Source organism: Corvus moneduloides, chromosome 13 (assembly GCF_009650955.1).
Source record: "Corvus moneduloides isolate bCorMon1 chromosome 13, bCorMon1.pri, whole genome shotgun sequence".
Taxonomy (NCBI): domain Eukaryota; kingdom Metazoa; phylum Chordata; class Aves; order Passeriformes; family Corvidae; genus Corvus; species Corvus moneduloides.
Genome location: NC_045488.1, coordinates 19244354 through 19269604, shown reverse-complemented (window position 1 = coordinate 19269604; position 25251 = coordinate 19244354). Strand labels below are relative to the sequence as shown.

General features: G+C 57.6%; 1 protein-coding gene and 1 long non-coding RNA gene across 4 annotated transcripts; one reads left to right on the top strand and one right to left on the bottom strand.

Annotated features, from left to right (window-relative positions):
• The first annotated feature begins 4669 nt into the window (after positions 1-4669).
• Positions 4670-25067, top strand: CD276 (CD276 molecule). 3 transcript variants are annotated; one of them, XM_032123256.1, is made up of 8 exons: positions 4670-4753; positions 10524-10643; positions 11693-12043; positions 13561-13857; positions 15913-16053; positions 19226-19267; positions 21817-21852; positions 24902-25067. In XM_032123256.1, the coding sequence occupies exons 2-8, from the start codon at positions 10604-10606 to the stop codon at positions 24922-24924; spliced, it is 930 nt and encodes a 309-aa protein (XP_031979147.1). In that variant the 5' UTR covers positions 4670-4753; positions 10524-10603; the 3' UTR covers positions 24925-25067. The 3 variants fall into 3 exon arrangements, with proteins under 3 accessions (XP_031979147.1, XP_031979146.1, XP_031979148.1); XM_032123255.1 differs by lacking the exon at positions 24902-25067 and adding an exon at positions 23173-23362; XM_032123257.1 differs by lacking the exon at positions 21817-21852.
• LOC116450615 lies at positions 20783-21970 on the bottom strand. Its single transcript, XR_004242857.1, has 3 exons — positions 21580-21970; positions 20958-21184; positions 20783-20897 (listed from the first exon to the last, which is right to left on the bottom strand). It is a non-coding gene; the product is annotated as an uncharacterized LOC116450615 (long non-coding RNA).
• Positions 25068-25251: the final 184 nt, after the last annotated feature.

Sequence of the window (25251 nt, the reverse complement as noted above, 5' to 3'; positions counted from 1 at the left end):
GGTCGCACTGTCCCTGTCCCCCCTTCCCGGTGCGTGTTCCCACTTCTTCCCTTGCACCGGAGCTCCGCGGTGGGAATCTGGGCCGCTGACCCCAATAAATTGTTCCTATTTCAATTGGGATTGGTTCATCTGCATTGCAGGAGCATCCCAGACCTCTGGCACTGCTGGCTCTTGCCATCCTGGCTCCTGCCCACATCTAGGGATGGATAAAACCTCCATGGATTCAGGGAAAACCCATTTTGTGGAGCTGGTGTGAGCTGAGGGACAGCCGGAGGCTCTGAGCCCTCGCTCCGGGCATCTCCTGGCAGTGGGGACTCGCTGGGAGTGGGTTTGGGAAGGAGCGGGATGCAGCTGCAGGAGCAAAGCTCAGCCGCACCTGGGAGCTCATCCCGTTCCCATCGGGATGGCTCCGCCTCTGGAGCCCGCTCTGGGCTTGGGAACAGCCCTGGGACAACGCTGAGCTGTGCCCTGAGCGGCCTCTGTCCCAGCACAGCCCTGGCACAGCTGCTGGGTGACTCCAGCCCTGGCCCCACATCCCAGCACAGCCCCATCCAAGGAATGCCAGCTCTGTCCCAGCAGGATTGGGGTTCTCCAGAGGCAGCCTCAGGTTGGGCTTGTGGGCTCGTTTTCTCCTGCCACTGTCTCCCTGCTCTGCCCCGTGGTCCAAAAGCCCCCAAAGGCCCTTCCTGCTCCTCCCTGTCCTCTGGGTTTGGCACTGGGATGTTCCTTGGAGGACCCAGCGCTGGGTTAAGGAGCTCTCCGTGAGTCCAAGGACCCTGCAGTGGGCAGTGCAGGTGGCACCGTGTGAATCCAGCTTCCAAAACAGGTCGCTTTCCCCGTGGCAGTGCCCCACGCCAGGCTGGACACGGCTGGGAGCACCCTGGGGCAGTGGGAGGTGCCCTTGGATGGGTTTTAAGGTCCCTCCCAACCCAAACCGTGCTGGGATTCCCTGATCCTGGCAGATTTGGGGGATAGAGGGTGGGATTTATGCTCCAACCCCTGCCATGCTGGTGGGAAAGCTGGGAATATGGGAAATAATGGGAATGAGCCTCCTGGGCAGCACGCACTCGATTCCCACCTCCCTAACCGCTGGAAACCGGAGCTGGGCGGCATTTCCACGGGGATCACGGCCGGGAGGAGCAGCCCCGATTCCCAGAGCTGACCCTGGACACCTCCTTGGGAGGTTCCGGATGTGTCCCAGCGCCTCCCTCCCGCCCCCGATTGAACCCTGGCTGGGCACGGAATTAAACTTGCAAATTGCAGGTTTTTGAGGAAGGAAAAGAAGCCAAAAGAATCATTTGGGATGGAGACATCCTCGACTGAAATCCCACCCCCCCCGGAAGCCCTTTCCTCGTTAATTAACAAGCGAGCAGCGTGGATTTTAACTCCGAGCGTGTCTTGATGTTAAAAACCTGCCTTTGTTTCCAAGCTTCTTCGTTTCTCCTGGCTTTTTTTTTTAATTGTTTGGTGTTCCTATTGAACACTGGAAAGCTCCAGGTGCTCAGAGCTCCCTTGGTGCCTTCAAACAGCCCCAGGAGCAGAGCAGCACTCGTGGCCGAGGAATCAACGCCGTGCTGCTGCTTTCATCGCCTGAACTGGTGGCAGGAGGGACAAAGTCGGGATGCTGGGAAGCGCTGCCCTGGGCAGGGATGGCAACCGATGTCTTGTCAGGGATGGAGTGGGGGGGGATTGATGCCCTTTTCTCGGATTCCACCTGTGGTTTTGGGAGAGCTGGAGGTGCCCGTGGAGTTGTTGTGCCAGCTCTGTGCCAGGCTCACCCCCAGCAGCGCGGGCAGCGGCGCAGGGAGGGATTCTGCCCCACTCAGGTGAGAGCCCACCTGCAGAGCTGCCCCAGCCCTGGGGCCAGCACAGGGAGGACCTGGAGCTGCTGGAGAGAGCCCAGAGGAGGCCCCGGAGCTGCTCCAGGGCTGGAGCCCCTCTGCTCTGGAGCCAGGCTGGGAGAGCTGGGGGTGCTCAGCTGGAGAGGAGAAGGCTCCAGGGAGAGCTCAGAGCCCCTGGCAGGGCCTGAAGGGGCTCCAGGAGAGCTGGAGAGGGACTGGGGACAAGGCATGGAGGGACAGGACACAGGGAATGGTTACAGAGTGCAAAAGGGTGGGTTTAGGGTAAATCTTGGGAAGGAATTCTCCCCTGTGAGGGTGGGGAGGTGCTGGGATGGAATTCCCAGCACAGCCGTGGCTGCCCCTGGATCCCTGGCAGTGCCCAAGGCCAGGCTGGACATTGGAACAGTGGGAGGTGTCCCTGCCCGTGGATGAGACAATCCTGAAGGTCCCTTCCAAGGAATGCTGCTGACTTTCGGGGCCCGTCTGGGAATGGAGCGCAGGACCCCCCGTTCAGTCCCTTTCAAAGCGGGTTGGCCTCATCCCCGTGCCATCCTTGCTGCTGCCACCCGTGGGTGCCCAGCCTTTCACCACCTCCCTGCCGAACCCTCCCTCGCCTGCCAGGGGGAAAAAACCACGCATGGAATGGTTTAATTACAGCACGTCTGGGGTTATTTTAACTCGCCTTTAATCCGCAGCTCCCCTGTAATCACCAGGGTGAGGAGCTTCCTTTGCTCCGCACCCAGCCCAGCCCCGTGGGCGTCCCCCTGCAGGTGCCGCGGCTCCCAAACCTTTGGGGTTTCCCCCCGTGCCCCCAGCACGGTGTGGGGCTGCCGCTGGACAGCCGGCGTGGGTCAATCATTAACCAGGATTTTCCTGGGAAGCAGCCTGGGCTGCGCCTGGCAAATCCCGGCTGCCCTTCGTCCTGCCCAGAGGAGATGGCTCAGCCTTCCTGCCTGGCTCCCTGCACCTCATCCCGACTCTGAGATCCCCAAAATCCCGACTCTGAGATCCCCCAAATCCCTGGTTCTGTGCATCCCATCCCGAATCTGAGATCCCCAAAATCCCGACTCTGAGGTGCCCAAAATCCTGAATCTGAGATCCCCCAAATCCCTGGTTCTGCGCATCCCATCCCGAATCTGAGGTCCCCAAAATCCCGAATCTGAGATCCCCAAAATCCCGACTCTGAGATGCCCAAAATCCCAAATCTGAGATCCCCAAAATCCCGAATTTGAGATACCCAAATTCCCTGGTTCTGTGCATCCCCAAAATCCCGAATCTGAGAACCCTACAATCTCAAATCTGAGATCCCCAAAATCTCAAATCTGAGATCCCCAAAATCCCAACTCTGAGGTGCCCAAAATCCCGAATCTGAGATCCCCAAACTCCTTGGTTCTGCACATCCCATCCCGAATCTGAGATCCCCTAAATCCCTGGTTCTGCGCATCCCATCCCGAATCTGAGATCCCCTAAATCCCTGGTTCTGCGCATCCCATCCCGAATCTGAGATCCCCAAAATCCCAAATCTGAGATCCCCAAAATCCTGAATCTGAGATTCCCTGAGTCCCCACCTCCCTGCACCCCAAATCCCTGGCACAGGCTGTGCCCAACCCTCAGCCTCCAGACACGGCCAATCCCTCAGGCCTGGTGCTCCCCAATACTCACGGCTCTGTGAACCCCAATCCCCAGCCCCAGGATCCCCAATCCCCCAATACCAGGATCCCCAATCCCCCAGCCCCAGGCACCCCAATCCCCCAATCCTGGGCACCCCAATCCCCCATCTCCAGGCACCCCAATCCCCCAGCCCCAGGATCCCAAATCCCCCAATACCGGGCACCCCAATCCCCCAGCCCCGGGCACCCCAATCCCCCAATCCCGGGCACCCCAATCCCGCAGCCCCAGGCACCCCAATCCCCAGCCCCAGGCACCCCAATCCCCAGCCCCAGGATCCCCAATCCCCCAATCCCGGGCACCCCAATCCCCAGCCCCAGGCACCCCAATCCCCAGCCCCAGGATCCCAAATCCCCCAATACCGGGCACCCCAATCCCCCAGCCCCAGGATCCCCAATCCCCCAATCCCGGGCACCCCAATCCCCAGCCCCAGGCACCCCAATCCCCAGCCCCAGGCACCCCAATCCCCAGCCCCAGGATCCCCAATCCCCCAATCCCGGGCACCCCAATCCCCCATCTCCAGGCACCCCAATCCCCCCGCTCAGCGCTCCCCAGTCCCCAAGTCCCAGGCTCTCCAATCCCCTGCTCGGTGCACCCCAATCCCCCAATACCGGGCACCCCAATCCCCGCCTCGCTGCTCCCCAATCTCCCTGCTCAGCGCTCCCCAATCCTCATCTCCAGGCTCTCAAATCCCTCATTCCCAGGCTCCCCAATCCCCCAGGCACCCCAATCCCCGCTTGGCGCTCCCCAATCCCTCATTCCCAGGCTCCCCAATCCCCCAATACCGGGCATCCCAATCCCCGCTTGGCGCTCCCCAATCCCCCATCCCCAGGCACCCCAGTCCCCTGCTCAGTGCACCCCAATCCCTCAGGGCTTCCCCATCCCCCAGGGCTTCCCAATTCTCCACGCTCCCCACTCCCCGTTCTCGCAGTCCCCAGTCCCCGTTCCCGTTGTCCCCAGTCCCCGTTCCCAGTGTCCCCACGCTCCCCAGTCCCCGTTCCCGTTGTCCCCAGTCCCCATTCCCGTTGTCCCCAATCCCCGTTCCCGGTGTCCCCACGCTCCCCAATCCCCGTTCCCGTTGTCCCCAGTCCCCGTTCCCGGTGTCCCCAGTCCCCGTTCCCGGTGTCCCCACGCTCCCCTCTCCCGGCTCCAGGCTCCTCCCGCGCCGTTCCCGGCAGGAAGCGGCCGCAGCCAATCGCTCCGGGGCCGCCCCCGCTGCCCGCGCTGCCTGCGCCGCCGGCCCGGTGAGTGCCGGGGGCCCGGGGGTGCCCGGGGGGTTCTTGGGGTGCGGGATCCGGCCGGGAACGGGGCGGCCCCGCAGCTCCCCCGCGCCTGGAGCCGCCCCGCTGCCGCTGCCCCTCCCGCGGGCCGGGGCTCGGCGCCGGGCGGGGTTCCGGGACGGACGGAGGGACGGAGGGACGGAGGGACGGAGGGACGGAGGGACGGAGGGACGGAGGGAGGGAGGAATGAATGGGGGTCCCCCGGGCCGGGGCAGGCGGGGCTGGGGGGCTCAGGGAGCCCCGCGGGGCTTGGGGGCTGCGGGGGTGCCCCCGGCCCGGCCCGCTGCGGGCAGTGCCGGGGCACAGGCGGGGCCCGTGGCGGGGCTGGGTGCGGGGAAGGCGGCACCCCGGGGTGCTGGAAGTGGGATCGGAACCGCCCCGGTGGGGATCTGGGGCTGGGCGCACCCCGCGTGGGACACGGTGGCGAGGGGAAGTGGGGGTTCCCCTTTTCCCCGAGCCGGGACAGGGATAACCCCACCCCCCCCCTTTCCTGCGGGCACCGCTGCATCCCGAATCCCAGTCCCTTCCTCCGGGCAGGGACCACCCCGAATCCCAGTCCCTTCCTCCAGAGAGGGATCATCCCGAATCCCAGTCCCTTCCTCCGGGCAGGGACCACCCCGAATCCCAGTCCCTTCCTCCAGAGAGGGATCATCCCGAATCCCAGTCCCTTCCTCCGGGCAGGGACCACCCCGAATCCCAGTCCCTTCCTCCAGAGAGGGATCATCCCGAATCCCAGTCCCTTCCTCCGGGCAGGGATCACCCCGAATCCCAGTCCCTTCCTCCGGGCAGGGATCACCCCGGATCCTTGTCCTTTTCTTCTGTCAAGTATTGCACCCCAAATCCTTGTTCCTTCCTCCTTCCAAATATTGCACCCCAAATCCTCACCCTTTCCTCCTTCCAGGTGTCACCCCAAATCCTCATCCCTTCCTCCTGCCAGGTGTCACCCCGAGTCCCCGTCCCTTCCTGACCCCAAACACCACACCCCGAATTCCCGGTGGGATTTGGGGGCTGCGTCCCATCTTTCCACGCCCCCATCCCCACAGAGTCCCGATTGTGGAGCTGCACCTCCAGAAGTTGAGCGGGGACTAAAATTAGTCCCGAGCAGAGCCGGGCTCTGGGCTCGAGGAGAGGGGCTGAGCCCAGGCACCCCAAAAACTGGGATGGAGCTGGAGCGGGAGGCCAGGGCTCCTCCCTGGATCCAGAGGTGTTTCTGTGACACCTCAGGGCGATAATTTGGCAGCGGATAATTCGAGGATCTATAAAAAACCAGGGAGCGGGTGATAATTCCCGGGATTTAATTATTCCTTGGGGTTCCGGAGGCTTCGGCCGTCCCGGCGCGAGGGCATCCCTCTTCCAAGGGAGAATTTTGTGGGATTCCTTAGAGGTCTCGTGCCCTTGGATCGCACCCCAGGGCCGGGGAAACTGAGTCACGGCAGTGGGAGGGTTGGGGGCACGGGCGTCCCCTTGCCGTGGCACCCCTGAGCCGGCCCGGCAGGAATTGTAGGAATTGCAAACCTGGAGAATGGGATTTGTTGAACATCCCCAGGAAAGGGGAGGAATTCCGAGGGGGATGAGTCACCGTTTCCCTTGTCCGGGCAGCGGGACCTCAGCTGGGCCTCAGTTTCCCCCATTCCCCGTGCCTCAGTTTCCCCTTTGTGCCTCAGTTTCCCCATTCCCCGTGCCTCAGTTTCCCCCATTCCCCGTGCCTCAGTTTCCCCTTTGTGCCTCAGTTTCCCCTTTGTGCCTCAGTTTCCCCCATTCCCCGTGCCTCAGTTTCCCCTTTGTGCCTCAGTTTCCCCATTCCCCATGCCTCAGTTTCCCTTTTGTGCCTCAGTTTCCCCCATTCCCCGTGCCTCAGTTTCCCCATTCCCCGTGCCTCAGTTTCCCTTTTGTGCCTCAGTTTCCCCCGTTCCCCATGCCTCAGTTTCCCCATTCCCCGTGCCTCAGTTTCCCCCATTCCCTCTGCCTCAGTTCCCTCATTCCCTGTGCCTCAGTTCCCCCTTTGTGCCTCAGTTTCCCCCATTCCCTGTGCTCCAGTCTCCCCTATTCCCCGTGCCTCAGTTCCCCCATTCCCTGTGCCCCACTTTCCCCCTCGTGCCTGTTTCCCCATTCCCCATGCCTCAGTTCCCTCATTCCCCGTGCCTCAGTTTCCCCTGTGCCTCAGTTTCCCCTTTGTGCCTCAGTTTCCCCCATCCCCCGTACCTCAGTTTCCCCTTTGTGCCTCAGTTTCCCCCATCCCCCGTACCTCAGTTTCCCCTTTGTGCCTCAGTTTCCCCCATCCCCCGTACCTCAGTTTCCCCTTTGTGCCTCAGTTTCCCCCATTCCCCGTGCCTCAGTTTCCCCTTTGTGCCTCAGTTTCCCCCATTCCCCGTGCCTCAGTTTCCCCTTTGTGCCTCAGTTTCCCCATTCCCCGTGCCTCAGTTTCCCCATTCCCCGTGCCTCAGTTTCCCTTTTGTGCCTCAGTTTCCCCATTCCCCGTGCCTCAGTTTCCCTTTTGTGCCTCAGTTTCCCCCATTCCCCGTGCCTCAGTTTCCCCTTTGTGCCTCAGTTTCCCCATTCCCCGTGCCTCAGTTTCCCCATTCCCCGTGCCTCAGTTTCCCTTTTGTGCCTCAGTTTCCCCATTCCCCGTGCCTCAGTTTCCCCTTTGTGCCTCAGTTTCCCCCATTCCCCGTGCCTCAGTTTCCCCTTTGTGCCTCAGTTTCCCCATTCCCCGTGCCTCAGTTTCCCTTTTGTGCCTCAGTTTCCCCCATTCCCCGTGCCTCAGTTTCCCCTTTGTGCCTCAGTTTCCCCATTCCCTCTGCCTCAGTTCCCTCATTCCCTGTGCCTCAGTTTCCCCTTTGTGCCTCAGTTTCCCCCATTCCCCGTGCCTCAGTTTCCCCATTCCCCGTGCCTCAGTTTCCCTTTTGTGCCTCAGTTTCCCCCATTCCCCGTGCCTCAGTTTCCCCCTTGTGCCTCAGTTTCCCCTTTGTGCCTCAGTTTCCCCTTTGTGCCTCAGTTTCCCCTGTGCCTCAGTTTCCCCTTTGTGCCTCAGTTTCCCCCATTCCCTGTGCTCCAGTCTCTTCTATTCCCCGTGCCTCAGTTCCCCCATTCCCTGTGCCCCACTTTCCCCCTCGTGCCTGTTTCCCCATTCCCCGTGCCTCAGTTCCCTCATTCCCCGTGCCTCAGTTTCCCCTTTGTGCCTCAGTTTCCCCTTTGTGCCTCAGTTTCCCCTTTGTGCCTCAGTTTCCCCCATCCCCCGTACCTCAGTTTCCCCTTTGTGCCTCAGTTTCCCCCATCCCCCGTACCTCAGTTTCCCCTTTGTGCCTCAGTTTCCCCCATTCCCTGTGCTCCAGTCTCCCCTATTCCCCGTGCCTCAGTTCCCCCATTCCCTGTGCCTCAGTTCCTGCTGCGACCCCACAAATGTGGCCGTGGCAGATGGGATGTTCGGGGACAGGGAGGGGACACAGCAGCGGGACCCTGGCGTGGGATGGGAGAGAGACAGGACACGCGGTGGGACCCTGGGATGGGGTGGGGTGGGATGGGACGGGGGGGACACAAGGGGCTGTGGGCTCTTCGGGACAGGGAGGGGACACGGAGGTTCTGGGATGCTCAGGGACAGGGAGGGGACAGCAGCGGGACCCTGGCATGGGATGGGACAGGGAGGGGACAGCAGTGGGACCCTGGGATGCTCAGGGACAGGGAGGGGACACAGTGGGACCCTGGGATGCTCAGGGACAGGGAGGGGACACAGTGGGACCCCGGGAGGGGACAGCAGTGTCCGCGCTGTCCGGAGCCCATTCCGGCCGCGAGGGAGGCGCGCGGGTCACGCGGGATCGCCGGGAATGCGGCGCCGCCGCCAGCCGGGCCGGGCCGGGCCCTCACCGTGCCCCCGGTGCAGCTCCGCTCCCATCCCCGCTCTGCCGGGACAGCCCCATCCCGGAGAATTCCCTGCCGCCAGCCGGGAATCCGCAACCCTCTGGCTGTGAGCCCCTCCCCGCCCCGACTGGAGCCGGATTGCGGAGCCTGGGAGCGAGCTGGCTGCTCCTGGAGCGCGGGGATGGAGGGAAAAGCTGGGAAGGACGGGAGCCAGAGGGGAGGAGGAGAAGCGGCGGCGAGGAAGGGACGGGGCTCCCGCGGCTTCCCCGGGGCTCGGCCGCCGCCTCCGGAGCTGCCGCCGGCCCCGCCGGGCGCCGGGAATGCGGCGATGCCGGGCCCGGGCCAGGCGGGAGCTGAGCCCCTTCCCGTGCCTGGTCACGGGGTGGGAGATCCCTGGGAATGGCCGGAGTGGGATCCCTGGGAGATCCCTGGGAATGGCCGGAGTGGGAACCCCAGGAATGGCCGGAGTGGGATCCCTGGGAGATCCCTGGGAACGGCCAGAGTGGAATCCCTGGCAGATCCTTGGGAATGGCTGGAGGGGGATCCCTGGGAGATCCCTGGGAATGGCTGGAGTGGGATTCCTGGGAATGGCCGGAGTGGGATTCCTGGGAGATCCTTGGGAATGGCCAGTGTGGGATCCCTGGGAATGGCTGGTGTGGGATCCCTGGGAGATCCCTGGGAATGGCCAGAGTGGGATCCCCGGGAATGGCCGGAGTGGGAACCCCGGGAATGGCCGGTGTGGGAACCCCGGGAATGGCCGGTGTGGGATCCCTGGGAATGGCTGCTGTGGGATCCCCGGGAATGGCCGGAGTGGGATCCCTGGGAATGGCCGGAGTGGGATCCCTGGGAATGGCTGCTGTGGGATCCCCGGGAATGGCCGGAGTGGGATCCCTGGGAATGGCCGGTGTGGGATCCCCGGGAATGGCTGGAGTGGGATCCCCGGGAATGGCCGGTGTGGGATCCCTGGGAATGGCCGGAGTGGGAACCCCGGGAATGGCTGGAGTGGGATCCCCGGGAATGGCCGGTGTGGGATCCCTGGGAATGGCTGCTGTGGGATCCGCAGGAATGGCCGGTGTGGGATTCCCGGGAATGGCCGGTGTGGGATCCCTGGGAATGGCCGGTGTGGGATCCCCGGGAATGGCTGGAGTGGGATCCCCGGGAATGGCCGGTGTGGGATTCCCGGGAATGGCCGGAGTGGGATCCCTGGGAATGGCCGGTGTGGGATCCCCGGGAATGGCTGCTGTGGGATCCCCGGGAATGGCCGGTGTGGGATCCCCGGGAATGGCCGGAGTGGGATTCCCGGGAATGGCCGGAGTGGGATCCCTGGGAATGGCCGGAGTGGGAACCCCGGGAATGGCCGGAGTGGGATTCCCGGGAATGGCCGGTGTGGGATCCGCAGGAATGGCCGGTGTGGGATTCCCGGGAATGGCCGGTGTGGGATCCGCAGGAATGGCCGGAGTGGGATCCGCAGGAATGGCCGGTGTGGGATTCCCGGGAATGGCCGGTGTGGGATCCCCGGGAATGGCCGGAGTGGGATCCGCAGGAATGGCCGGTGTGGGATTCCCGGGAATGGCTGCTGTGGGATCCCCGGGAATGGCCGGTGTGGGATTCCCGGGAATGGCTGCTGTGGGATCCCCGGGAATGGCCGGAGTGGGATCCGCAGGAATGGCCGGTGTGGGATCCCCGGGAATGGCCGGAGTGGGATCCGCAGGAATGGCCGGTGTGGGATTCCCGGGAATGGCTGCTGTGGGATCCCCGGGAATGGCCGGTGTGGGATTCCCGGGAATGGCTGCTGTGGGATCCTCGGCCCGGTCCCTTCCCCTGCTCCGTGTCCCTCCTTCCCAGCGCCATCCCGGTGTTCCCGTGTGTTTTCCCGCAGCTCGGGGCGCTGTTCCCAGAGACGATTCCCGGGGCCGTGCCCGCTCCCGCTGCCTCATCCCGACTTTTGCCGTGCCAAGGATGCTCTTCCCGCTGCTCGTCCTGGCACTCGGCCTGGCAGGTGAGCGGGGCTGGGCACCGCGGGAGATGTCCCCGGTGCTGCTGGCATCCCGATGGATCTGTGCCCGGCAGAGGTGGCTCTGGGATGTGGCCGGAGCCAGGCCGGCTGCCCACTGCCCTTGTCCTGCCCGGCTGCGGCCCCTGGCACGGCTCCTTCCCGCCCTCCTCACCCTGCCAGCTCGGGAGCTTCCCGAAAATTCCCTGTCCCGTCCCTGCCCTCATCTCGTGCCATGGGAAGGGGTTGGGCAGCGGGATGAGGTGGGAATTCCGGGGGAATCCTTGGCCCAGGGGAGGCGTGTCCCCTTTTCCTGACCCTTCTGGGATCGGGAGCTGCCCTTGGGATGCTTTGGGGTTGGAATTGTTGCACAGCACTGGGATCAGCTGGAATGGTGCCACGGCACTGGGATGGGGCTGGAATGGTGCCATGGCACTGGGGTGGGGCTGGAATCGTGCCGGGGCACTGGGATCAGCTGGAATGGTGCCAGGGCACTGGCATCAGCTGGAATGATTCCACGGCACTGGGATCAGCTGGAATGATTCCACGGCACTGGGATCAGCTGGAATGGTGCCAGGGCACTGGGATCAGCTGGAATGATTCCATGGCACCAGGAGCAGCTGGAATGATTCCACGGCACTGGGATCAGCTGGAATGATTCCACGGCACTGGGATCAGACGGAATCATGCCATGCCACACCGGTTGGCACCGTGCTGGGGCCAGCGCTGGCTCCTGCTGGGCACTGTGTCCCCGCCGCTGCCACCCGCTGTCCTCGCTCCCTGGGGACCACCCGGGCTCCGTGTCCCGGTGCAGGTTTGGGTGCCCATGGCAGCTCCTGGCAGCTCCTGGCAGCTGAGGCTGCCCCGGTTTGGTGCTGGGTGTGGGACTGTCCCCCTTCCAGCGGGGTGGCGTGGCTGGGGACCCTCCTGAGATGCCACCTGCCCTCGTGTCCCTCCCTCCAGGGCATCCCTGGATTTCCTTAGCCATTACCCAGGCGGAAAAGCCGGGCGGCGCTCCCGGAGGTGCCACACCGCATCCTGCTGCCCTCCCGCAGGTGCCGTGGAGATCCACGTCCCGGAGGAGCCGGTGGTGGCCCTGTTCGGCCACGATGCCACCCTGCGCTGCTCCTTCTCGCCCGACGCCAACTTCAGCGTGGCGGAGCTGAGCCTGATCTGGCAGCTGACGGACACCAAGCGCCTGGTGCACGGCTTCTCCGGCGGCCGCGACCGCCTGCAGGACCAGGGCCGCGGCTACGCCAACCGCACGGCGCTCTTCTACGACCAGCTGGCACAGGGCAACGTGTCCCTGCTGCTGCGGCGCGTGCGCATCGCCGACGAGGGCAGCTTCACCTGCTTCGTGCGTGTGCGCGACCACAACAGCGCCGCCGTCACCCTGCAGGTGGCAGGTGAGGAGGTGCCCAAGGGCGAGGGGGTGAGGGGGCTCCGGCTGTGCCAGCCTGGCTGTGGGTTCTCCGCGGAGCTGGAGACCTACCGGGTGTATCTCCCCAAGATGGTCCTCGGCGAGCGCGAGCCGTGCCAGGGAGGCTCCCGGTTGAGGGGCCACCTTGGAAGTGTGGGGTCATCCTGGGTGTGGGATCACCCTGGGTGTGGGGTCATGCTGACCTGTGGTTGAGGAGCCCTCACCGACAGTGTCACCACAGTGGAGAGGCTCCAGTTGAGGGGCCACCTCAGCCAGTAGTGCCCCAAGGTGGTGGAGCCACCACCAGCAACGTCACCATGGTGGAGAGGCTCCCGTTGAGGGGTCACCTTGGAAGCGTGGGATCACCCTGGGTGTGGGATCACCCTGGGTGTGGGATCACCCTGGATGTGGGATCACCCTGGGTGTGGGATCATCCTGGGTGTGGGATCATCCTGGGTGTGGGGTCACGCTGACCCAAAGTGGAGGAGCTCTCACCGACAACGTCACCATGGTGGAGAGGCTCCAGTTGAGGGGCCACCTCAGCCAGCAGTGACCCAAGGTGGTGGAGCCATCACCAGCAACGTCACCATGGTGGAGAGTTGAGGGGCTACCTTGGAATTGTGGGATCACGCTGGGTGTGGGGTCAGGCTGGATGTGGGGTCACCCTGGATGTGGGGTCACCCTGGGTGTGGGGTCAGGCTGGATGTGGGGTCACCCTGGGTGTGGGGTCACCCTGGGTGTGGGGTCAGGCTGGATGTGGGGTCACCCTGGGTGTGGGGTCACCCTGGGTGTGGGGTCACGCTGGCCCAAAGTTGAGGAGCCCTCACCTACAACGTCACCATGGTGGAGAGGCTCCCAGTTGAGGGGCCACCTTGGAAGTGTGGGATCACCCTGGGTGTGGGATCACCCTGGGTGTGGGATCACCCTGGGTGTGGGATCATCCTGGGTGTGGGATCACCCTGGATGTGGGGTCATCCTGGATGTGGGGTCACGCTGACCCAAAGGTGAGGAGCCCTCACCGACAGTGTCACCACAGTGGAGAGGCTCCAGTTGAGGGGCCACCTCAACCAGCAGTGACCCAAGGTGGTGGAGCCATCACCAGCAACGTCACCATGGTGGAGAGGCTCCCGTTGAGGGGTCACCTCAGCCAGCAGTGACCCAAGGTGGTGGAGCCATCACCAGCAACGTCACCATGGTGGAGAGGCTCCCGTTGAGGGGTCGCTTCAACCATCCATGACCCACAGCTGGGGAGAACCTCACCAAAAATGTCACCACAGTGGAGAGGCTCCTGTTGAGGGGCCACCTCAACCATCCATGACCCAAAGTTGAGGGGCCCTCACCGACAATGTCACCACGGTGGAGAGGCTCCCGTTGAGGGGCCACCTCAGCCAGAGTGACCCCGAGTTGAGGAGCCCCCAGCTGGTGCATTCCTCAGCCGGACCCGCCCGTCCTGGGGCGATCCCGATGCCGCTCCTCACCCGCTCGTCCCCTTGTGCCCCACAGCTCCCTACTCCAAGCCCAGCGTGCACCTGGAGCCCAGCAAGGACCTGAAGCCGGGCGACGTGGCCGTGGTGACGTGCCAGGCGTCCCGCGGCTACCCCGAGGCCAGCGTGCTGTGGCAGGACGGCCGGGGCGCCAACCTGACGGCCAACGTCACCACGTGGCAGGTGGCCAACGAGGAGGGGCTGTTCGAGGTGCGCAGCGTCCTGCGCGTGCTGGTGGAGCCCAGCGTCACCTACTCGTGCCTGGTGCTCAACGCCGTGCTGCGGCAGCACGGGCACGCCTCCGTCACCATCACAGGTGAGCCGGGCCGGGAGTGACTGCGGTGCCACCCCAAGGCACCCGGGACAGGCTGGGGGGGTGGCAGTGGTGGCACCCAAAGGCGCCCGGGGAGGGCTGGGGGTGTGGCAGTGGTGGGATGGTGGCACTGGCACCCAAAGGCACCCAGGAGGGGCTGGGAGAGGTGGCAGTGGTGACACTGGCACGGGGGCTGGGGGAGTGGCAGTGGTGGCACCCAAAGGCACCTGGGAGAGGCTGGGGAGGTGGCCCTGGTGACACTGGCACAGAGGCTGGGGGAGTGGCAGTGGTGGCACCCAAAGGCACCTGGGAGAGGCTGGGGAGGTGGCCCTGGTGACACTGGCACAGAGGCTGGGGGAGTGGCAGTGGTGGCACCCAAAGGCACCTGGGAGGGGCTGGGGCAGGTGGCCCTGGTGGCACCCAAAGGCACCTGGGAGGGGCTGGCAGAGGTGGCAGTGGTGGCACTGGCACAGGGGCTGTGGGTGGTGGCAGTGGTGGCACCCAAAGGCATCCAGGAGGGGCTGTGGGAGGTGGCAGTGGTGGGATGGTGGCACTGGCACCCAAAGGCACCCAGGAGGGGCCGGGGCAGGTGGCCCTGGCTGGGGTGCGGGGTCACTGCGGGTGTGGGGTCACTGTGGGTGTGGGGTCACTGCGGGTGTGGGGTCACTCTGGGTGTGGGGTCACTGCGGGTGCGGGGTCACTGCGGGTGCGGGGTCACTGCAGGTGTGGGGTCACTGCGGGTGTGGGGTCACTGCGGGTGCGGGGTCACTGCGGGTGTGGGGTCACTGTGGGTGTGGGGTCACTGCAGGTGCGGGGTCACTGCAGAAGTGGGGTCACTGCGGGTGTGGGGTCACTGCAGGTGCGGGGTCACTGCAGAAGTGGGGTCACTGCAGGTGTGGGGTCACTGCGGGTGTGGGGTCACTCTGGGTGCGGGGTCACTGCGGGTGTGGGGTCACTGCGGGTGTGGGGTCACTGCAGGTGCGGGGTCACTGCAGAAGTGGGGTCACTGCAGGTGTGGGGTCACTGCGGGTGCGGGGTCACTCTGGGTGTGGGGTCACTCTGGGTGTGGGGTCGCTGTGGGTGTGGGGTCACTGTGGGTGTGGGGTCACTGCGGGTGCGGGGTCACTGCGGGTGTGGGGTCACTGCGGGTGTGGGGTCACTCTGGGTGTGGGGTCACTCTGGGTGTGGGGTCACTGCGGGTGCGGGGTCACTCTGGGTGTGGGGTCACTCTGGGTGCGGGGTCACTCTGGGTGCGGGGTCACTGCGGGTGCGGGGTCACTGCGGGTGTGGGGTCACTGCGGGTGTGGGGTCACCCCAGATTTGGGATCCCCTCAGATTTGGGATTCCCCTGGGTGTGGGGTCATCCTGGGTGCAGGACCAATCACCTGGGGGGTGGGATCCCCCTGGATCTGGGCTCTGCCTGGATCCGGGCTCCCCCTGGATTTGGGCTCCCCCTGGATCCGGGCTCTCCCTGGATTTGGGATCACTCTGGATTTGGGCTCTCCCTGGATTTGGGATCCCCCTGCATTTGGGCTCCCGCTGGATCTGGGCTCCCTCTGCATTACGGATCCCCCTGGATCTGGGCTCTCCCTGCATTTAGGCTCCCCTTGGATCTGGGCTCCCCTTGGATTTGGGGTCCCCTTGGATCCGAGCTTCGCCCTGGATCCAGGCTCCCACCGGATCCTGTCTCCCCCCGGATCCGAGCTCCCCCCGAATCCCGGCTCCCCCTGCATTTGGGATCCCCCTGGATCCGAGCATCCCCCGGATCCCCGCTCCCCCCGATCCCCGCTCCCCCCGAATCCCATCTCCCCCGAATCCCGTCTCCCCCCGGATCCCGTCTCCCCCCAAATCCCATCTCCCCCGAATCCCGTCTCCCCCCGGATCCCCGCTCCCCCCGAATCCCATCTCCCCCGAATCCCCGCTCCCCCCGGATCCCCGCTCCCCCCGGATCCCGTCTCCCCCCCATCCCCGCTCCCCCCGAATCCCGTCTCCCCCGAATCCCGGCTGCTCCCGGGCCCATCCCGGTCTGACCGTGCCTCTCCTCCCTTCCTGTGCCAGGCCGGGCTCTGCCCTTCCCTGCCGCGGCTCTCTGGGTGACGGTGGCCCTGGCCGCCTGCGTGGTGGCCCTGCTGGCCGTGCTGGCCTTCGTGTGCCACCGCCGCCTGCGGGACAGCTGCCGGGAGCAGCGGCAGCGCGCAGGTAAATCCCGGCAAAGCCTCTCCCCGCTTCCCGACGCTTTTCCCACCTGGAATGCGCGGCCGCTTCGCTTTTCCTGCCGCGGCCGTGCCCGGGGATCCCCCCCTGGATCGCGGCCTGGGGGAGTGCTCCGGGAGGTGAAAGAAAAACCGGGAATTCTCTCGCTCTAAAGGTGTTTTCCTGGAATTGCTGGGATTTTTTTCCATCTGCGCTAAGCGGGTTTATTTTTTTTCCCTCAGCGCTGAATTCCGGGATGTAGCTCCCGGTTTTCTGCTGCGGCTTCGGGAATGATCTTTTTTCCATGGATTTGGCTCCCGGTTTTCAGCCTCACACCCTCAGCAATGCCCTTTTTTCCATGGATTTGGCTCCCGGTTTTCAGCCTCACACCCTCGGCAATGCCCTTTTTTCCATGGATTTGGCTCCCGGTTTTCAGCCTCACACCCTCGGCAATGCCCTTTTTTCCATGGATTTGGCTCCCGGTTTTCTGCTGCACCCTCGGGAATGCCCTTTTTTCCATGGATTTGGCTCCCTGTTTTCAGCTGCGCCCTCGGCAATGCCCTTTTTTCCATGGATTTGGCTCCCTGTTTTCAGCCTCACACCCTCGGCAATGCCCTTTTTTCCATGGATTTGGCTCCCGGTTTTCTGCTGCACCCTCAGCAATGCCCTTTTTTCCATGGCTTTGGCTCCCGGTTTTCAGCCTCACACCCTCGGCAATGCCCTTTTTTCCATGGATTTGGCTCCCAGTTTTCAGCCTCACACCCTCGGGAATGCCCTTTTTTCCATGGATTTGGCTCCCTGTTTTCAGCCTCACACCCTCGGCAATGCCCTTTTTTCCATGGATTTGGCTCCCTGTTTTCTGCTGCACCCTCAGCAATGCCCTTTTTTCCATGGATTTGGCTCCCAGTTTTCAGCCTCACACCCTTGGCAATGCCCTTTTTTCCATGGATTTGGCTCCCGGTTTTCAGCCTCACACCCTCGGCAATGCCCTTTTTTCCATGGATTTGGCTCCCGGTTTTCTGCTGCACCCTCAGGAATGCCCTTTTTTCCATGGATTTGGCTCCCGGTTTTCAGCCTCACACCCTCGGCAATGCCCTTTTTTCCATGGATTTGGCTCCCGGTTTTCAGCCTCACACCCTCAGCAATGCCCTTTTTTCCATGGATTTGGCTCCCGGTTTTCTGCTGCACCCTCGGGAATGCCCTTTTTTCCATGGATTTGGCTCCCGGTTTTCTGCTGCACCCTCGGGAATGCCCTTTTTTCCATGGATTTGGCTCCCGGTTTTCTGCTGCACCCTCAGCAATGCCCTTTTTTCCATGGATTTGGCTCCCGGTTTTCAGCCTCACACCCTCGGCAATGCCCTTTTTTCCATGGATTTGGCTCCCAGTTTTCTGCTGCACCCTCAGCAATGCCCTTTTTTCCATGGATTTGGCTCCCGGTTTTCAGCTGCACCCTCAGCAATGCCCTTTTTTCCATGGATTTGGCTCCCTGTTTTCAGCTGCACCCTCGGCAATGCCCTTTTTTCCATGGATTTGGCTCCCTGTTTTCAGCTGCACCCTCAGCAATGCCCTTTTTTCCATGGATTTGGCTCCCGGTTTTCAGCCTCACACCCTCGGCAATGCCCTTTTTTCCATGGATTTGGCTCCCGGTTTTCAGCCTCACACCCTCAGCAATGCCCTTTTTTCCATGGATTTGGCTCCCGGTTTTCAGCCTCACACCCTCGGCAATGCCCTTTTTTCCATGGATTTGGCTCCCTGTTTTCTGCTGCACCCTCGGCAATGCCCTTTTTCCCATGGATTTGGCTCCCGGTTTTCTGCTGCACCCTCAGCAATGCCCTTTTTTCCATGGATTTGGCTCCCGGTTTTCTGCTGCACCCTCAGCAATGCCCTTTTTTCCATGGATTTGGCTCCCGGTTTTCAGCCTCACACCCTCGGCAATGCCCTTTTTTCCATGGATTTGGCTCCCGGTTTTCAGCCTCACACCCTCGGCAATGCCCTTTTTTCCATGGATTTGGCTCCCGGTTTTCAGCCTCACACCCTCAGCAATGCCCTTTTTTCCATGGATTTGGCTCCCGGTTTTCAGCCTCACACCCTCGGCAATGCCCTTTTTTCCATGGATTTGGCTCCCGGTTTTCAGCCTCACACCCTCGGCAATGCCCTTTTTTCCATGGATTTGGCTCCCTGTTTTCTGCTGCACCCTCGGCAATGCCCTTTTTTCCATGGATTTGGCTCCCTGTTTTCAGCCTCACACCCTCGGCAATGCCCTTTTTTCCATGGATTTGGCTCCCGGTTTTCAGCCTCACACCCTCGGCAATGCCCTTTTTTCCATGGATTTGGCTCCCTGTTTTCAGCCTCACACCCTCGGCAATGCCCTTTTTTCCATGGATTTGGCTCCCTGTTTTCTGCTGCACCCTCAGCAATGCCCTTTTTTCCATGGATTTGGCTCCCGGTTTTCAGCTGCACCCTCAGCAATGCCCTTTTTTCCATGGATTTGGCTCCCGGTTTTCTGCTGCACCCTCGGCAATGCCCTTTTTTCCATGGATTTGGCTCCCGGTTTTCAGCTGCGCCCTCGGCAATGCCCTTTTTTCCATGGATTTGGCTCCCGGTTTTCAGCCTCACACCCTCGGCAATGCCCTTTTTTCCATGGATTTGGCTCCCGGTTTTCTGCTGCACCCTCGGGAATGCCCTTTTTTCCATGGATTTGGCTCCCTGTTTTCTGCTGCACCCTCGGCAATGCCCTTTTTTCCATGGATTTGGCTCCCGGTTTTCAGCCTCACACCCTCGGCAATGCCCTTTTTTCCATGGATTTGGCTCCCAGTTTTCAGCTGCACCCTCGGCAATGCCCTTTTTTCCATGGATTTGGCTCCCGGTTTTCAGCCTCACACCCTCGGGAATGCCCTTTTTTCCATGGATTTGGCTCGGCCACGAGATTTTTCCCGCTGGGAATGGTGGTGGGGGCGTGGAAATCCGGGAATCCCGGGGGGTGCTGGAGCAGGGAAAGGCTCCGGGGTATCCCAGCCTTTGGGGGATCCATGGATCCGCCCTAAACCCAGGGATGTCCCCTCTTCCCGCCGGGATTTTCGGGACACCCCCGTGGGAAGGCCGGGATGCTCCGAGGGGCACCCCCAAATCCCGGGATGGGGCTCGGGGGGTTGCCCACCTCTGGAATGTTGTTTTGCAGGGCCCGAGGAGCGGGAGGAGGAGGGCGAGGAGCCCAAGGCAGGTGGGTGCCCGAGGCCGGTGTGGGATCCGCATTCCCGGGGATCCCGGAGCCCTGACCCGGCAGATCCCGGAGAAAGCTCCCTGTTCCTTAATAATCCGCCTGATTCCTTAATAATTCACCTGATTCCTTAATAATTCACCCCGTTCCTTAATAATCCACCCCAATCCACCCCATTCCTTAATAATCCACCCCATTCCTTTATAAAACCCCACAATTCCCTAATAATCCGCCTGATTCCTTAATAATTCACCCCGTTCCCTAATAATCCACTTGATTCCTTAATAATCCACCCCATTCCTTAATAAACCACATCGTTCCTTAATAATCGACCTGATTCCTTAATAATCCACCCGATTCCTTAATAATCCACGTCGTTCCTTAATAATCCACCTGATTCCTTAAAAATCCACCTGATTCCTTAAAAATCCACCCCATTCCTTAATAATCCACCCCAATCCACCCCATTCCTTAATAATCCACCCCGTTCCTTAACAAAACCCAAAAATTCCTTAATAAAATGACAGAATTCCTTAATAATCCACCCCATTCCTTAATAATCCCATTCCTTAATAATCCACCCCGTTCCTTAATAATCCACCCGATTCCTTAATAATCCACGTCGTTCCTTAATAATCTACCTGATTCCTTAATAATCCACGTCGTTCCTTAATAATCTACCTGATTCCTTGATAATCCATCCCATTCCTTAATAATCCACCCCATTCCTTTATAAAACCCCACAATTCCCTAATAATCCACCTGATTCCTTAATAAACCACATCGTTCCTTAATAATCCACCCCATTCCTTAATAAACCACATCATTCCTTAATAATCCACCTGATTCCTTAATAATCCACCCCGTTCCTTAATAATCCACATCGTTCCTTAATAATCCACCTGATTCCTTAATAATCCACCCCATTCCTTAATAATCCACCCCATTCCTTAATAAAACCCCACAATTCCCTAATAATCCACCCCATTCCTTAATAATCCACCCCATTCCTTAATAAAACCCCACAATTCCCTAATAATCCACCCCATTCCTTAATAATCCACCCCAATCCACCCCATTCCTTAATAATCCACCCTGTTCCTTAATAAAACCCAAAAATTCCTTAATAAAATGACAGAATTCCTTAATAATCCACATCGTTCCTTAATAATCCACCCCGTTCCTTAATAAAACCCCACAATTCCCTAATAATCCACCCGATTCCTTAATAATCCACTTGATTCCTTAATAATCCACCCGATTCCTTAATAATCCACATCGTTCCTTAATAATCCACCTGATTCCTTAAAAATCCACCTGATTCCTTAATAATCCACCCCAATCCACCCCATTCCTTAATAATCCACCCCGTTCCTTAACAAAACCCAAAAATTCCTTAATAAAATGACAGAATTCCTTAATAATCCACCCCCTTCCTTAATAATCCACCCCGTTCCTTAATAAAACTTCCGAATTCCTAAATAAACCCCCACGATTCCTTAATAAAACCCAAAAATTCCCTAATAATCCACTTGATTCCTTAATAAAACCTCCCCATTCCTTAATAAAATGAGAGAATTCCTTACTAAAACCTCCCAATTCCCAAATAAGACCCCAAAATTCCTTAATAAACCTCCCAATTCCCTAATAATCCACCCCGTTCCTTAATAATCCACCCCATTCCTTAATAAACCTCCCAATTCCTTAATAAAATGACAGAATTCCTTAATAATCCGCCCCATTCCTTAATAAAACCCAAAAATTCCCGAATAAACCTCCCAATTCCTTAATAAAACCTCCCAATTCCTGAAAAAGACCCCCAAATTCCTTAATAAAACCCAAAATTTCCTTAATAAAATGACAGAATTCCTTAAAAAACCCCAGAATTCCCGAATAAAACCCCGGAATTCCTTAATAAACCTCCCAATTCCCTAATAATCCACCCCATTCCTTAATAAAACCCAAAAATTCCTTAATAAAATGTCAGAATTCCTTAATAAAACCTCCTCATTCCTTAACAAAACCTCCCAATTCCCAATAAAATGACAGAATTCCTTAAAAAACCCCCAGAATTCCCAAATAAGACCCCAAAATTCCTTAATAAAACCTCCAAATTCCCTAATAAAATGACAGAATTCCTTAATAAAACCCCACCATTCCCGAATAAGACCCTAAAATTCCTTAATAAAACCTCCCAATTCCCTAATAATCCACCCCATTCCTTAATAAAACCCCAAAATTCCTTAATAAACTTCCCAATTCCCTAATAAAATGACAGAATTCCTTAAAAAAACCCCAGAATTCCTTAAAAAAACCCCCCGGAATTCCTTAAAATGTCGGAATTCCAGAACAAACCCTCCCAGTCCCTCGATTTCCCAGCGCTCCAGGACGTTCCCAGTTATTCCCTTTATCTGTTGGCACGGGAGCAAACCCTTGGAATTCTGTAGGGATCCCGGGAACGGGGTTCTCCCCCCCAAAAAACGGGATTTGGGAGGCGTTTCCTTTGGGAAAGGCACCGGGATTGATCCCGGCATGGTTTTCCCTTTTCCCAGCTCTGCAGCTGCTGGAAAACGCGGAGAGCAAAGAGGGTGAGTGGATTTTCCTGGGAATTCCGGGATGATTCCCGGATTCCCGGTGATGTTCTCATCCCAAAATCCGCGTGGGAAGCACCTCCTTGGCTTTGGGGGGATTTCCCCGCTCCTCGTTTCTGGTTATTCCCAGTTTTCCAGCCAGGTTTTCCCGGATTCTCATTCCCAGTTTTCCAGCCAGGTTTTTCCCGGCATCCAGCGGCTCCCAAATCCCTGATCCCTCCTTTTCCCGCTGCTTTGGGATTGGGAAAAGCTTCCTGCCGCCCATTCCTGGGAGGAATTTGGGGTTTCCGGGCGTTTCCATGGATTTGCTGGGAGCATCGGAATTCCTGGGGTCGCTCCTGCCCTTCCTGGGAGCTCCCGGAATTCCCGGCAGCGGCCGGGTGCTGGATCCCGGCTGGAATTCCGCGGGAATTGGGGTCCCTTCCTGATTATTTTCTGCTTGGGAATTCAACCTTCCTAATTAGTACTGGGAATTATCCTTTCCTAATTATTACTGGGAATTTCCCCTTCCTAATTATCCCTTCCTGATTATTTTATTGGGAATCAACTCTTCCTAATTATTTTATTACTTGGGATTTATCCCTTCCTAATTTTATTATTGGGAATGATCCCTTCCTGATTATTTTCTTGGGAATTATCCCTTCCTAATTATTTTATTTTATTGGGAATTCTCCCTTCTTGATTATTTTCTTGGGAATCAACTCTTCCTAATCATTTTATTATTTGGGAATTCTCCCTTCCTAATTATTACTGGGAATGAACCCTTCCTAATTATTCTTGGGAATGAATCCTTCCTGATTATTTTATTGGGAATGATCTCTCCCTAATTTTATTATTGGGAATTCTCTGTTCCTAATTATTACTGGGAATTCTCCTTTCCTAATTATTATTGGGAATTCTCCCTTCCTGATTATTTTATTGGGAATCAACTCTTCCTAATTATTTTATTACTTGGGATTTATCCCTTCCTAATTTTATTATTGGGAATGATCCCTTCCTGATTATTTTATTTTATTGGGAATTCTCCCTTCTTGATTATTTTCTTGGGAATCAACTCTTCCTAATTATTTTATTATTTGGGAAGTCTCCCTTTCTAATTATTATTGGGAATGAACCCTTCCTGATTATTTTCTTGGGAATCAACTCTTCCTAATTATTATCGGGAATTCTCCCTTCCGGGTTCTGTTTCCTTGGGAATTCTCCCTTCCTGATTATTTTCTTGGGAATCAACTCTTCCTAATTATTATTGGGAATTCTCCCTTCCGGGTTCTGTTTCCTTGGGAATTCTCCCTTCCTTGCTTTCCGGTGCTTTCCCAGCCCGTGGCTGCCATTCCCGCTTTCCCATCGCCTTCCATCGCTCCGGGCCCTTTTCCAGCCGGGCCTTTCCTGGGATTCCCCAGCAGCTGCTGCGGCCCCGGGAACTCATTAATTCAGTGCTTCATTACTTTATTAATTTATCGAGTCATTAATTCATGGATTCGTTAATTTATTAATTTATTGATTCATTAATTTGTTCATTTATTATTCATTAATTCGTCATTTCATTAATTCATTCAATCATAAATTTATTGATTCGCTAATTCATGAATTTATTGATCCATTAATTCATGACTTCATTAATTAATTAATTAATTGATTGATTCACAAATGCATTAAATCATTAATTCATTAATTTATCAATTCATTAATTCATTAATTTACTGATCCATTAATTCATTAATTCATTACTTCATTAATCTATTAATTAATGAATGAATTATTTCACTAATTCATTAAATCATTAATTCATTAATTTATCAATTCATTAATTCATTAATTCAATAATTTATTCATTGAATCAGTAATTCATTAATCATTATTTTATGATTTTATTATTTTATTAATTAACTAATTCAGTATTTTATTAATTCATTAATTTATTGGTTAATTAATTAATTCATTCATTACTTCATTAATTTATTTTATTAATTCACTAATTCAGTAATTTATTAATTTATTAATTTATTAATTTTAAATTTAATTTATTGATTTAATAATTTGTGAAGTTATTGATTTATTAATGCATGAGTTTATTAATGTCTATTAATAAATTAATTTGTGAGTTTATGAATGTATTAATTTATTAATTTATGAATTTGTTGACTTACTACTGTATTAATGTATTTATTAATGTATTGATTTATTAATTTATTAATTTATTAATTCATTACTTCATTACTTCATTAATGTATTGATTTATGACCTGATGACTCATTGATTTATTCTCTTATTGATTGATTAGTGCCTGAACTAATTAATGAATGAATTAATGAGGGCCCAGCAGTCCTTTTCCCTGAGGCTGCTGCCGATCCCATTGATCCCATTGGTCCCATTGATCCCATTCATCCCATTGATCCCATTGATCCCATTGGTCCCATTGATCCCATTGATCCCACTGACCCCATTGATCCCATTGGTCCCATTGATCCCATTGATCCCATTGATCCCAGTGATCCCATTGGTCCCACTGATCCCATTCATCCCATTGATTCCATTGATCCCATTGATCCCACTGACCCCATTGTTCCCATTGATCCCATTCATCCCATTGATTCCATTGATGCCATTGATTCCATTGATCCCATTCATCCCATTGATTCCATTGATGCCATTGATTCCATTGATCCCACTGACCCCATTGATTGCATTGATTCCATTGGTCCCATTCATCCCATTGATCCCATTGATCCCATTGGTCCCATTGGTCCCATTGGTCCCATTGATCCCATTGATTCCATTGATCCCATTGATCCCACTGACCCCATTGATCCCATTGGTCCCATTGATCCCATTGATCCCATTGATCCCATTGATCCCATTGGTCCCATTGGTCCCATTCATCGCATTGATTCCATTGATCCCACTGACCCCATTGATCCCATTGGTCCCATTGATCCCATTGATCCCATTGGTCCCATTCATCCCATTGACCCATTGATGCCATTGATTCCATTGATCCCATTGATCCCATTGATCCCATTGATCCCGATTCCCATTCCCTTCCCAGATCCGGAGCCGGAGCTGCATTGATGCCAGCGGGGCCCCCCTGGAGCACCGACCCTGCCCGGGCTGAGCCGGGCCCTGCGAGGGAGGAGCCCATCCCCATTCCCGTCCCTGTCCCCGTTCCCAGTCCTGTTCCCATCCCCATCCCCATCCCCATCCCCATTCCCATCCCCATCCCCATTCCCATCCCCATCCCCATCCCCATCCCCATCCCCATTCCCATCCCCATTCCCATCCCCATTCCCATCCCATTCCCATCCCATTCCCATCCCCATCCCCATCCCCATCCCCATCCCCATCCCCATCCCCATTCCCATCCCCATTCCCATCCCCATCCCCATCCCCATTCCCATC